The following is an 11,541-nucleotide window of genomic DNA, read 5'->3' as shown; positions in this document are numbered from 1 at the left end:
GAGCTGGGTAAGTAAACCAGAACCATCAAAAAGTGCAGATGGCAATCTAAAAAAGAAGAGAGGACCATTGAGGCAGGTCACCGACTCCTGCTAGACCTCCTGTGCGGAACTGTTTAAAGTACAGCCCGGTGTGTGCATGTGATCACTTGAAAAAAAAAAACTTTGAAAGAGTAAAGACAGCGTATACAAGACCTCACACACAGTATTGTTGATTTCGGAGCTTTTTTTATTCTTAACTTCAAGAAAAAAACTTCTGTGTAGATTTGATCCTTTTAGATCGTCGAGTGCCCTCTATTGGCCGCCCGGCGCACTGCAGCCTTATTCGACATGTCCATCTAAAATCATCAGTTGATCCTGCACGACTGACTGTGATCATCTTAGCAAGGAAACAGTCAACAATCATTTGAAAGCACTAAATGACCCTTTTCATTGAAGTTGCCCAAAATGCTCTGAAATAGAAATGTCAGAAAATGCGTATGTATTGTATGAAAATCAGTGAAATCTGCTTAGGTCTGGTCACAGAATCACTTAAGGCTTCTGAGGATAAATTCAGCTCTGCTGCTTAGTTTCACATGTGTGTGTGGGTGACGTGCACGCTGCTGCGCTGGAGTGTGTGTGTGGGAATGATGATGATGCCATGGAACACAGCGAAGCAATAATTTATATATCTAGTTTAAAATGATGATCAAATGAGTGGTCACTTAGGGTCATGTTGTCATGAAAGGGATATTTAAAGGATTCATTTTTAGTTTTATTAGTTAATCTGAAGAATCTGTGACCGACAACTTAATACAAAGTCATGAGTGAACCGACCAGCACTAAATTTAAGTTATTAGTTGGTTCAATAATCAACTGTCTTATAATCAGCATAAATGTTACTTTTTTCTGGCTTAATGTGCTTCTTTAGTTTGAACAAAGTGCTTCTAGGTTTTATCTGCTTTACTTCTGTAGGTTCACAGAGGTGCTAAAGTTCAACAGTCAGCCGGAGGAATTGACGTCTTCTCCAAGGACTCGTAGCAGCCTTCCTCCACGACTTTAGCATCATCATCATCATCATCATCATCAGCAGCAGCAGCAGCAGGAAGTGGCTTAACCGGGGCCTCCACGGTGGGCTCAACAGGCAAGTCGTTACTGTGAGGATGAAGAACAGGGGAAGAAAAATTGACCTTGCTGTGTGATGAAGTTGACCAAAAATGAGAATTATTGATTCCACATTATCAGATGAATGGAATGAAACCCCAGACGAGTCACGTGAAAGAAATGTTTAAAGCAAAACATGCAAAGACGGTTCCCAACACCTTCCAAGAGTCACCCAACAGCCTGGTGATGTTATTGGATGTCACAAAACAGAACAGGACACAAAATACAATGGAAATAAGAACACAAAAGGAAAAGAAGTGGAGAAAAGAGCGAGTTAAACACAGAGAAACCTGCAGAAGAAAGAAATGCGTGAAAATATGGAGAGTTTTAAAACAAAGATGTTTACAGGTGGTTTCACAGGCGGGATGGAGATTCAAAGGTTCCCCAAAGAGCTTCGTACCTTGGACGCATTTTAGTGGAGAAAGAAGAAACACCGGCAGCTTCCTGCGGTTTTCTCTCGACGTTTGTCTCTAAGTACAATTGAAACAGACGGGGAACAAAAAAAAAGGAGGCAGAGCTTAGGAGGAAGACGAGGGCAGGTGGTTCTGATGGTACCGCGGCAGGAGGGGATGACACATCAAAGAACGGGACCTGGAACGGGATAAGGTGGAAGGTCTGGAGCCTCCAAAGAAAGTGGGTTGCCGTAGAAACCCTGGCCTGACAGATATAACCGATGGTTCAGCCTGGCAGGCAGCAGAGAGGGCGGGGCTGAGAGCTAACAAGCACCGCCTCCAGTGGTAAGCCCCTCCCATTTCCAAAATTGTCACTTGTGGACTCTGATCCAATCAGGAAGGAATTATCAGACAGCAGATGTGGACAGACGGAGGTTAGTAACTGAGTGACGTACAGACCAGCCGACCGGCATCTTTATTTCAGCACATAGACAAAAATCTGTTCATTTACGTTTCAAACGCGACGCTTCTGACGGACTTAACATGAGTGCAAAGACAAGGGTACAAAAGGGCTGAATGCGGTCTCACGGTCCCTCCGGCCCCCTGGAGAAAGGCAAGACAGTTTCAGCCTGTGGCCTCAGCTCCCTGACCCAGATCAGAGCCTGGTGGGACACCCATGGGGTGGGTTGGGGGGGGGGGCAGAGGGACCGGTGACCTCATTCAGCCTCTGCGTGACAACAGCAGCACAGCTCAAATATCCACAACATCTGCATCTCTCCGTACAGATGCTGGAGGTCAAAACGTTACACAAGTACAGAGTTGAACTTTAATAAGGTGCATTTCCAGAACAATCATGAGAGATACTGCATGACAACCGTGCACACGTGGCACATTATGTACAGTCGACCTCGCGTCCAAACGCTCCCATCGGCTCTGGGGCCCCTCGTCTCAGAGGAAAACCGCCGCGGCGTGAAAAGCTAAAGTTACCGATAGATACTGAAACACCCAGTACATGTTGTTAATAACATCTTTAGTTTACATGGTGAAAATCCTCTTTGGGATGGACGTGGTTCAGTTCCCATCCTGATTCACGTTCCCTCTTCTGTCACGATGGAGCGCGAAGACGTCAAGATCAGGTTCCTTTGGCGGGGAGGCATAATCCCCATCGATATAGTCAGATATATATGTGTGTATATATATAAAATAATAACTCTACATGCACAAAAGACAAGCAAAAGATACAATTTCCTCAGAAAAAAAATGTCCATTGGGTTTTCAATCTTTGTCCATCTCATTCGGGATCGGCTCCGCACCAGAGTCACCAGTGGCCCCGTGTGGCCCCGTGTGGCTACAGGCCAGTTAGAAAGGACTGGGGTGAGAAGGTCGGGTCGGGGTGTGTGTGTGCGTGTGTGTGTGTGGGTGTATTGTGTCAGTGAGGAGAAAAGCCCCGAGCTTCTTCCTTGCATTTACTGGTTCAGTTAATTGCAGTAAACTGGAGGCTGGAAGAATGGGGGGGGGGGGGGTAGAGAGAGCGCGGGGGCATCGCACCGTCCTGCTCCGTCTGTCTGTCTGTCTGTCTGTCCTCACACTGTGGAAATCAATTTGCCTTCTGCAGAGCTGTGGACAAAGAGAGGGAGAGGCTTCCAGGTGTGCTGGCTCACAGGAAACAAACACAAGCAGAAACAACCCCCCCACTGCAACACACACAACTGTGGGACCCCCTCCAGTGTGGGGGCTGCTTTGTACCTAATTGAGAATGAGAAGAAGGAGGGGTAGGATGCCCTGATGGGGATTGGGTGGGTGGGTATAGGGGTGTGGAGTGTGTGGAGGCTTTTAATAATAACAATAATAATACTAATAAAATCATTGTAAACACCTCCTCATCATCCCAGTAAATGAGAAAGCAGAGATGAACAAATAAAATAATAACACACAATAAACACCTGTGTGTCCTGCAGGGTGTGTGCATGCGGGTCTGGGTCCCACAACATCCGAAACCCCCTCAAATCTAGAAAATTAAGGACGGAACCTCTAGACGTTCCGCATCTACACATCTGGAGGCTGATCACAGTGAGGCCATGAAGAGAGGGAACGTACCTTGTGGGGAAGCGGGGCTCATATTCTTCCACTCCTGGCTGCGGAGACACAACAGTGGGACAGATGAGACCAGCGGGACATAAACACCGGCGAGCGAGACACGGCTACAATGACGCTACTTTCCACTAGATGGCAGCAACGACGCAGGAAAAACTAATGAATAAAAAATAACGGTTACGCTCTTAACGTGTCTGTTATATATGATACCAGATGCGTTCTCGTGTTGGTTCGGCTTATTCACTTTGTCACTACTAATTTCAATACTCGATCTACTCCGAAGAAGTGAAGAAATATTGATCGTCCGTGGTGTGGAAATCAGCAGAGAGCTTTTCAGCGACTTCAGCTTTGAGTGTGGGGATCTGCTGACCCACAGAACCATTAAGTGCTTCTTCACAGGCACTTTCAGGTCCGAGGATGAGGCCCACTTCTGCAGAAATGACAGAGCAAATGCTTCCGCCCCAGCTCGCCGAGTTATGCAAGCGCAACTTATGCGAGCAATTAAGTGCCGCCCACATGTTCCAGGTGAGACGTAGGAGGGAAGCCGCGCAGCTACAGACAGGACTGACGGCCTACTTTCGGCTGTCTCTTTTCTTCCTGCGTCTTAACTGCAACAGAGGACTCAGAAGTCGCTTTTCCTCAGGTCAGACGCGCGTAGAAACTTTCAGAGCGAGACGAGCAGGGATCACGCCAGACTGCGCGCTGTGCTGTGTGAAATCAGTGGGAGGACGCCTGACTTTGGGGCCTTGTTGTGCGGGAGCCCCACCTGTGAGAAGCCTGGCACCACCATACTGTAGGGGCGTTGTTGTCTGCCGTGCAGCGAAGCGACACCCTGCGCCGCCATATGGGAGTGGACGGCGTATTCTGGGACGGACACGGCCACGTCTTCCCTCTCCAGAAGGTTCCCTGTGCTGCTGCTCTTCCCATGTAAACTGGAGATAAACAGGAGATGGAGTGGGGATGCGGTTAAAATATTAAAAACGCTTTCTTTCATGTTTATTTATCATCTGGTGCGTGGATCTAATTCATTATGCAGGCAAACCGAGCTCATTTTCCCACGGAGTTTTTGAGAAAACTGACTTCAGCTCTAACACTCTTACATAAATGCTCTTCCCGCAGCTAAGATGCTGTTTTGAAGCTGTCGAAAACCACCGCTTGTCGCTGATTTTTTCACGGCGTAGAGCCGCGTTCTGTTCTAAAACAGCGGTTCTCAACTGGCGGGTTGCGACCCAAAAGTGGGTCGCTGACCTGTTCTGGGTGGGTCGTGGACAGCTGGAGAAAAAAGCTAAATATTTAATGCGCATCAGATGTTGAACATGCCTTATTTTGAAAGGCATGCACCAGACACGTGCATCCGCTTAGGCGCTAGCCTTGGTAACCACCGTTTGATTGACTTTCACTTCATGATTGTGTCGCTAGGTGAGAGGGAAAAGCGTAAATATGACCCGGGGTAATTCCAATGTATATTTTTGTTCACGGAGGGACAGAAACCCCAAAAGAGTGAGTCCAGTTAAAGCCTGCAGCACGCAGAAACACCTACCTCTGTACTCGAAGTTGCTTCCCAGAGCTGCCGTCATTGTCGGATATCACCCGGGTGTAGGAGAAGGGAAACCAGCCGCGCCTGGAAGAGTCCGGATATTTCGCTTATAAATCGGAATTTTCCGACACCTTGCTGAGGAGGGGGGTGAAGTTGGACTCACATCTTGGTCTTCTCGTTCTCTCCGTAGTGCCAGCCGTCGCGGGCCTCGGGGACCAGCAGGGTGATGACATCGTTCTCGGTGAAGCTGAGCAGCGTGCTGTTGTCGCCGGCTGCATGGGAGAAGATGGCCTGAACCCGGGTCCTCCCGTTCCGTTCCAGTCCCGCAGCCATGGAGCTGGACCGGGGCAGCGTCCGGGTCTCCGCTGACAGAGAAATATTCAATATTACAACTTGACTTGGAGCTCCTCCAGTCTGTTTGCCACGGACACAAAAACCTCCCGTTTCTCTGTTTTTTTGAGCTTTGGCGTCATTATTTTATATTATTATAGCGATGGAACGACGGCTGCCGCGTGAACCTGCAGCAGCTGGCAGGCGTCGGCGTCGATTCAGAGGCTGATTTTATACCAGTGAAACATCCGAGAATCAATAAATCAAAAGGCTTCAACAATTAAAACCGTTCTAGCCTCTTAAATCCGTGTGATTAACCATCTTGCTGATGCTCATGGGGGTGTGGAGCTCATACTCAGACTGGTCTTGCTCTTGGCTGGGGCCACTTTGCGCACAGGCAGCGTGTTGGAGTAGACGTCCCCTGCGGGTCGCTGGCCGTGCAGCGAGGCCTTGCCCTGGGTCACCTTCCCCTCCATCCACTGCTGGTAGTCTTCGGCTCCTTGAGGCCCGGCTGTTCCGTTCATGGCCATCATGCCTCCCTCCGCACCCCCCGTCAGCCTCTGTGTTTAATAAGAAAAGAAAAGAACTCTGGGTGCAGGGACGCAACACACTTCATAAAAAAGGATAAAAACTGGGCCGAGGACGCCGCTGAAGCCTTCGTCTGCTTGTTTAAGATTCCAGAGAGCATTTCCACTGGGAAGATGAGCCACCTCTGCGTTAGCATTAACAGTTTTTAATTAGATGCTCGGGCATCTTTTTTTTTTTTCCTCCCAGTAAGCAGGCTTCCAGTAAAACAGTCCAGGGAGACCTCTTCCGCACCACAACCTAATTACCTTCGCTAACGACTTCATTTGCATTAACTGGATATTATAAACCTGCGAAAATGGGACGTGAAGGTCACAACTGGGGATGCAAACTTCCGAAGTGTCCCTTTGCAAAGCCAGCGGACGCTAATGCTAACGCTACTCGCGCCCGAGCTAGCACACCACACAAACACAAGCCCCTCCAGGACAGATGTGGGTTTTCCCCTACCTGCTGCCCGATGGCGCCGCTGGCCCTGAGGGCTGCCAGCTCTGGAGGCAGCGCCAGAGGTTTAGCACCGGGGATGGGCTCGGAGATCACCATGCCTGGGTGATGGGCGCCGGGAGGCATGACTGCAGCCGCGCCGCTCATCTGCTGGGCGAGAAACATGGCACGATCCGGCAGCTTGCTGGGTTCAGCGCAGGCTTGCTGCCACACGGGCATCTTCTGGGATAAAAGCTCCTTCCCCTGTGGTGAAGAACGAAATAAGTTTTACTTAATTGTGCTGTGAAGACTGAGAATCTCGACGTGTTTGAATCTGTGGGTGGATGGACGAGATTAATGGAAATGCTCTGTGACCATGAAGGTGCTTTAAGACGGGGGAGAAGATCCAGAGAAGAGAAGAGGGCTGAGAGGTGCGACAAAGGCAGAGATACGGAATCACCCGCGGCAACGCTTCCTGTCTGCATTATCCAGGAGGGCAGTTACATAAAGGCGCTTCTCATTTGCATTCTGTGAATAACAGAGTCCTGCATCCATCAATATTTCAAAACTCCTCTTCAACGGCGCCGGGCCGCCGGGATGAGTGCATGTGGAATGTGGGATCCTCCCCCCCCCACAAAAAAAAAAGGAATGATAAGAGTGTGAGTGGTCCCGACTTGGGAATCTTCTGCTTCGGCTGGAAAACTTTGTCAAAAAGCTTAAGAGATGCGACGGACGGAATGTGTGAGCTGCTGGGTGGCGTGATGAGTCAGGAAGACCTCAGCAGAGACGTGGGCGGAAGATGACTCGACTCCCCCCACCTCCCCCGCACCCCGTTTATACTCCGTCCTTTGACGGCGAAATGCTTGGGAACGCTGGGCTGTGGACCGAAGCCCCGCCGAGGCGCTCTGGAACGACGCTCTCGATTCCGAGCGCGCTTGCAACACTTCGCCCGTTTTATAACTGGAAGGAATAATTAAATCGGCATCGCCGGTTAGTGCGATGTGCTCTCTCCATCCGTCCGTCCGGCCGTCAATCACTCATTCACACACCCACACTCGCCGAGTCCGAACTCGCTGCTCTCCAGAAGTAGGTTGCTCTCTCTCTCTCTCTCTCCGTCTATGTCTCTCTCCCACCGCCTCCTGACTCGCCCACTCATCCTCCACTTCTGTCTCTCCAGGCCCAGCGTGAATGGACCTGGGGGTGGGTGGGACAAGCGTTTCCTTTCAAACAAACTGGATAAAACTACTAATGCGAGGAGTTCGGACGCAAGAGCTGAAGAACTTTGGTTTCCTTGTCTTTGGGAATCAGAATCCCCCCATAAGTAATCAGGAATTCTTTGATGTTTCCTCCCAGAACCCTCAATAGGAACGCACCTCACACGTCTGACTAAGTTAGAGCACCCCAGCTGTGGTTTCTTAGCGGTGCAGACAGTCTTAAACAAGTCAAAGGGAGCTTCGTTCGCCCGTCCAGCTCATCTACGTCTTCTTCATTGGTCCATTACATGAGTTTAATCACACTTTGTAATACCAGTAATCCCACTGGACCCGAGACTGGACTTTCCATCTCCTGCCTGCTGATCACAGGTGGGGCCGGCGTGTTGAGTCCATGCCCGAGATGTCAATAACAGGAACAACGTGGACGAAAGATAAATATGCTGAATGGATAAATACAGGCGGGAAAAGCTCAACGCTAACATTTACTCAGGGAGGCGAGCTTCAGGGACAAACGAGTTTTAAACCAGGCCGCCGCCGCCGGAATAGCCGTCAAACGTAAACATCCCCCGAGGGGACGTGGAAATCCACCCAACCCGGCCGGGATCTCCAACCCTGGTACCCACCTTGCCGTGGTAGGAGCTGCTGTTCTTGGCCACAGCGCACTGACGGTCCACCAGGAAGCAGTACCTCCTCCTCTCTTCGGACAGAGCGTTCTTGTAGCCTTCGGCGATGTAGTTGTCCAGCTCGGTCTGCTTGTTGCTGATGGCTTCGACGTACTGGGGAGAGCAAGGAAGACACCGGACGTTCAGCGGCAGAACATCACGTAGAAGGATCTCCGTCGTCTGGTCATCGGTGAGCGTCACAGAAACCTGCTGAGGCGCCAAATCGCTAATCGCTGTTCTCGCACATCAGATTAAAGCCAAGAAGACAAAAAGGGCTCAGTCTGGCAGACAGGAAATCCCTCGAAACGCGTCTGCTTAAATCTGTTTTTATAGATCATAGACGACAACCGTATTTAAAAAAAACAAAAACAGTTGGGTTCTGGAAACTGGACGTATTGTGGGCGATGGCAGTGGCGCCGACGATCCAAAATGGCTACGGCGAAGGACACAGGTGAATCATGGAATCTGCAACTTGACGGTGCGTTCAGGTAACCCGCGGCATCTCACACTGACTGATGGAGCGTTGCTCCTGGAACCCTGAGTCTGGGCTTCAGCCCTAGTTTGTAGCTTCCTGAAAGACTTCTGAGTTCTAACACACGTTCTCTCCTCTCCGGAGAACATCGGTGGGTACGTTCACCCACGGCAGCCTGGTCCTCTTCCTATAGTCGAGCCTCCATGAAGCTCTAATTAGATTCCTAAAGGCGCCGGAGCCGATCGGCTCATTCGGGCCTCGGGTTACACAACAGTGGGCGGAGGATGGATGTTCTAGATCTATGAGTTCATTTGGATTCCCATAATTCCGTCAGCACAATAGAAACCACCAAACTTCATGGCGTAAATGTTCCCTGTCCTGGTTTCCCTCCCCTTGATTTGAGTCCGGATTGGACGACTGACACTTTTCATGCTCCAGCCGCCAACAACTGGACTGTACACCCACCAACCCCCCACCACTTCCTGGATCTGCGTCACAATTCCAGAGCGTTTGTGCCGTTTTGATCAAACGTCCGGCTGATGGGACGCTGACGGTCCTTAAACAGGTCACCGGCGCCACTCACAGAGAGCAGGAACAGAAGCGCCTCTGTCCTTCAGAGAAGGACGGATCTGACTGTAGCGTCTCCTCTGAAGGTTGCGTAAGAGGAGACTCGCAGCACCGCCTCACGCCTCCGGTCCAGCACATACCTGACCCCCAGGGAAATAAACCCGCCTGTCCTACATAAAGTCCTTATGTAATGGCGATGACTTGACAAAAGAGAGAGTTAGAGGAGCAGTTCTCGAGCACATGGGCCAGTTTTTAATCGCGTGTTTTTGAAGTTTAGTTCAAATTCTAGTGCCCCTCTCTCTGACATAATTAGCTGTAATAACAGCGTGTTGCCTACTGTAATAACATATTCTCCCTGGGATCATAGCAACACTGCTACGTGTTTACTTTGACTTCAGAACCGCGCGCTCGCGTCGCCTCGCACGCTGACCTGCATCTCCTTGTCTCCGTATTTGGACGGGTGTTTGCTGCCCTGGCTCTTCCGGCGCAGCTTCTTCAGCTCGGCCTGGCACTTCTCCAAACTCTCCCCTTTGCTCTTGTGCTCCATTTGGTATTTCTTCAGCGCGGCCTGTAGGGGGCAGCACACAGCCGGAGAGGATAGTTCAGAAGAGGAGTTCAAACTGCCACCGTCATCATCTTTAATCATCGCTCACCCAGGAGGACAGAGAGGAGCGCATTGTCATATCAAATGTCTGGGTTTTTGTTTTTTTACAGTACAATCGCAATAACTGAATTCCTTCATTTTAAACTAATTCTTCAGCTGTCAAATCCGCCAACTTACCGTGTGATTATCCCCTCATCTCTAATGAAATGGCTTTAAAAATAGAGAATGGGAGCAACTTGCTGGTATTTATGACTGAGCTAAAACAAAGAACCCAACGCAGAGCCAGACCGTTGCTCTGGTGACACTGGGAGTTTCGATAAAATATGCTAAAAAACATTTCCTGATGGTTTCTGATGCGTTGCCACTCTGACTCTTATTTACTTTCTCTATAGCAAAAGAAATAATGGAATGAATGATAATAATGGAGCATAAAATCTGAATTTCTTTCACGTTTTTAAGTACCGATCTCCGTGAACGTCGGTTATTCTCTTTTTGTGAAAACAACTCTAGTTCCAAATGCGTCATATTTGAAATGGCAGCGTGGGAGGTAATTTACGTAATGTTGCTGCAGCGGCTGGGATGGAAGCAGGTGGGAAATCAAGGAGAAAAGTGTCAACTCTGTCGCTGAATTGACTAGAACGCAGAATTAATTCACCCAAACTTCCCACGGGGGGAGACCAAGGTAAGAGGAGTCAGAGTGGACTCGGCTGAAATGACAGGATTCTGATCCTCATTCAACAGCTTTAATTATGACGCCTAATTAGCTTAAACCAGAGATGCGGAGAGTCACAACGAGCCTTTAACATACAGAAGGACATTTTTTAAAGACTCACATTCAGGTAGCGCGCATCCAGCTCCACCTTCTTCTCCAGCTCTGTCAGCAGCTCGTTGTGGAAGGACTTCAGCTGCAAGAGGAGAAAAACGTTGACTCTACACACACCGGCTTTTTTAAGCCCCAAACTGCCCCAAACTGACCTCTAGAGGGCATTCAGGGCAGGCTGGAGGCCAAAGGCCAATCAGGACAAACCAAATGACTTGAGACTTAAATAATGGCTGCAGCAATATAACTGACTGCCATTAAATTTCTTTAATGAGTAAATCACATTTCTGTAATGAGTAAATTGCAAATCCCACATGGCCGACATGTTTGAGTGCGTCCAACCTATTCGAGAATAAAAAAACACGATTGTCCATCCCACAGTGACAGAGTAAACACTATAAAGGCCACAAAAGCATGAAGACAAAAACAAATTTAACCCCATGAGGCGTGTCTATATTTGTTTGAAGCTAAAACATCACGTCTCAAGGGTTTAAAGGCATTTTTGAGTCAATAGCTAGCGAAACGTCTTCGGACTAAACGAGACAAAGCGGGTAGATGAAGGCATCAGGATCCTATCGCACAAACTGCGTAAAATATCGGCCGATCCGATTTAGCCGATCAAATTGGCGGAAAGCTAATTTATACGGCGCTAAACCCAGAAAGGAGCAGCGAGCGCGAAGGAACAGAACCTCTGCTCTCGCTCA

General features: G+C 49.3%; 1 protein-coding gene across 4 annotated transcripts in view; it reads right to left on the bottom strand.

Annotated features, from left to right (window-relative positions):
- Positions 1-205: 205 nt before the first annotated feature.
- Positions 206-11,541, bottom strand: part of baiap2b (BAR/IMD domain containing adaptor protein 2b) — a 29,783-nt gene continuing 18,447 nt past the window's right edge. For 3 of the 4 annotated variants that reach the window (XM_057033519.1, XM_057034311.1, XM_057035066.1), the window contains 11 exons: positions 10,851-10,922; positions 9,844-9,981; positions 8,336-8,488; positions 6,526-6,762; positions 5,849-6,053; positions 5,327-5,528; positions 5,167-5,247; positions 4,393-4,558; positions 3,630-3,667; positions 573-1,131; positions 206-537 (listed from right to left, as the gene is read on the bottom strand). In XM_057033519.1, coding sequence (XP_056889499.1) covers positions 972-1,131; positions 3,630-3,667; positions 4,393-4,558; positions 5,167-5,247; positions 5,327-5,528; positions 5,849-6,053; positions 6,526-6,762; positions 8,336-8,488; positions 9,844-9,981; positions 10,851-10,922 — 1,452 coding nt within the window. In that variant the 3' untranslated portion in view covers positions 206-537; positions 573-971. Of the gene's footprint in view, positions 538-572; positions 1,132-1,979; positions 3,150-3,629; positions 3,668-4,392; positions 4,559-5,166; positions 5,248-5,326; positions 5,529-5,848; positions 6,054-6,525; positions 6,763-8,335; positions 8,489-9,843; positions 9,982-10,850; positions 10,923-11,541 lie in introns of those variants that run through there. The other variant, XM_057035910.1, reaches the window with a different exon arrangement.

The sequence above is a fragment of the Takifugu flavidus genome, chromosome 1 (genome assembly GCF_003711565.1).
Source record: "Takifugu flavidus isolate HTHZ2018 chromosome 1, ASM371156v2, whole genome shotgun sequence".
Taxonomy (NCBI): domain Eukaryota; kingdom Metazoa; phylum Chordata; class Actinopteri; order Tetraodontiformes; family Tetraodontidae; genus Takifugu; species Takifugu flavidus.
The sequence above is the reverse complement of the archived record's forward strand: the minus strand, read 5'-3'. Positions and strand labels throughout refer to the sequence as shown.